This window comes from Daucus carota, plastid, assembly GCF_001625215.2.
Source record: "Daucus carota subsp. sativus plastid, complete sequence".
Taxonomy (NCBI): Eukaryota; Viridiplantae; Streptophyta; class Magnoliopsida; order Apiales; family Apiaceae; genus Daucus; species Daucus carota.
The window spans coordinates 125,001-127,500 of NC_087061.1; the positions used below are offsets into that span (position 1 = coordinate 125,001).

Here is a 2,500-nt window from a genome sequence, read left to right on the forward strand (position 1 = left end):
GAATTGTGGATATATTCTTAATATACTAAAACGGCTTCCATTATTGGTATTAAACCAATATCTATTCATACAAGCTAAGTCTTCTAATCGATAATTAGGCCAAAGAAATAACTTTAATTTAATTAATTCGTTTTTATCTCTATCAAGATGTTTTTTTTGATCCAAAAAAGGATTCCTTCTTTTTATGTTCTTCTTGTTACAAAATACTGGATTTTTATCCACACTATTTAGATTCTTTGAGTTGAAAGAAAGTAGAATTCTCAATTCTCTACGACGTCTAGACGATAAAATATTTTCAGGAACGACAAAATCATAATGTTTTTTGTCTCGCTTTCGAAGTATTATTTGATATCTTGGGATAGATTCATCCAATTTTTTTTTATTGATATATCTTTGTTCTCGATATCTTTGAGGAGTTTGGTATTTACTCTTATGAACCAACGATATACCTACGGTTTGATATATAATAAAGTATCCGTCGTTTTTTACTGACAAACGGGTGGGATCTAGAAAAAATATCCCCTTTTTATTCAATTCTATAGGAGTCAATTTTTGTCGAATCACCATTATATCCAGATTTAATTCTTTCCTTTGAATAGACGATATAGTAGTATCTCTTGGATTTCTCAGTCCAAGCAAGTAACAATATATCTTGATATTATTGATCATTCTTTCAGTTAACTTCGGAATTAAACCATCGTCTATTATCCATTGAAAAAGCAAATAGTGTTTCCGTAAGAAAATTATTTCTCGTCTCATCTTATTCCGGATCTTATATTTTTTTTTCATTTTATCTTGGTTTTGTGCATATGATCTAAGGCCTCTTCGGCCTGCGGTTTTTTTTTCTTCTTGATTTCGATTCATTAATTCATAATATATTTTTTCATTCGATGGTCTAAAAAAGTGGAATTTTTTATTCTCATTGATGTTTTTCTTTTTATTTAAATTGAAAAGAAGTAATTTGCTTGGTATAATCCATGGTTTTGTTTTGTATACATTGTAAAGTGGCACAAATTCTGGGAAGAACGTAAGTTTCAGATTTGTCGATATTGGGTTTAGGATTTCTTCATTCATTTCCATCCAATCAAAAAAAATTTTCTTGTCATTGATTGGATTTCTTTCTAAATCTTGATGAATCGTCAGAGATAAAATAGCGTTTTTATCCATTTTATAAATTTTATGGTAATTCGTATTTCCAAGCTTAGTATTTATATTACTGTTATAATCCATTTTGGTCCAGGCCTCAATATCTATTTTTTGTCTTATAAAAAAATTTAAAATTGTCCAATCAAAATATTTTCTGTCCGGATTTTTTTTCATATACATAATATCACCCGTTTCTAGATAATGATTGATAGGAATTTCCTCCAGGTTTTCAGATAAATTTTGTTTTTTCTTGTTGTAATTAAAAGCAATTTTTTGGTTGTTTTTTAATTCGGATGGTGATCCAAAAAAAATATATGAGGATTTCTTAATTTCAGAATTAATAGATTTATATGAAAAAAGATCATATATATAGTATTTTAGAAAATTATCTTTTTGGTTTGGTAATGGATATACTTTAAAATCCTTTTGTTTTTTGTGATAAAGTAATCGGTCTTTTTCATACGAATTGCATTTTGTTAAATCTTTATTTGGGGTCATACCACCTTCATTTATTGTAGTTCGCCATTTTTTTGGTATTAATCCAGACCACCTAATCTGAGATAAATTGTATTGATAATGACCTCTTAACCAGCTTTTCCATTGATTCGTTTCATAACTTGAAAGTTTAGTATGTCTTAATTCGGAATGAAATATTCCTTGTGTTAAAAAATAATTTTTCATTGCAGTCTTAAGAAAAAAAGGAGTTCCATTATACTCAAAAATATCTCTTAACTTATAAAAATGAATAATTGGGGTTTGTGATAATTTGTAAAATACATATGCTTGTGATAAAGAGGATAAGTCAAAAAAAAGACGTGAATTCCTCTTACTATTTTGGATATTGTAAAGTGCACTTTTTATAGTCGAAATAAAATTAATTTCTTTTTTTTTTTTAATTTCTTGGTTTGTTTTATTATTGTAGTTTGTTTTATTTGTTTTATTATTGTAAATGTAAATGTATTTATCAAAACAAAAATTTATTGATTCAAGAAGGAGTTGTGTAGAAATTCTGGCAATATGAATAATACATACAAAGATATCGATGTATATTCTTTTAATGAAAATTGTTATAAACAAATAGAATTTATAGATTAATCGAGTGCTTCTTCTTTTTATTTTTAAGATTTTTAAAAGAATATTTGGTGATTTGTTTTTTCTATTAAAACTTGTTTTGTTAGGACTACCTCTTTTCTTGGCGTTACTGTTTTTTTCTTTCATAAGACCCTTTGTTTTCGTTCTTATCGTGCTTGTTCTATCAGTCAGATTTTTAATTTTTTTATCTCTCAGTGAATCATTTTTATTATCTGTAGATTTAATTTTTATAAACGAGTCGTGAATTTGGTGATTCCTAATT

General features: G+C 26.7%; 1 protein-coding gene across 1 annotated transcript in view; it reads right to left on the minus strand. All coding sequences in view use genetic code 11, as the record gives it.

Annotated features, from left to right (window-relative positions):
- ycf1 overlaps positions 1-2,500 on the minus strand; it is a 5,481-nt gene that overhangs the window by 12 nt on the left and 2,969 nt on the right. The window contains exon 1 of the mRNA in view: positions 1-2,500. This exon is cut by the window's left edge and continues 12 nt beyond it; it is cut by the window's right edge and continues 2,969 nt beyond it. Within this exon, the coding sequence (YP_011069489.1) occupies positions 1-2,500 (2,500 nt within the window).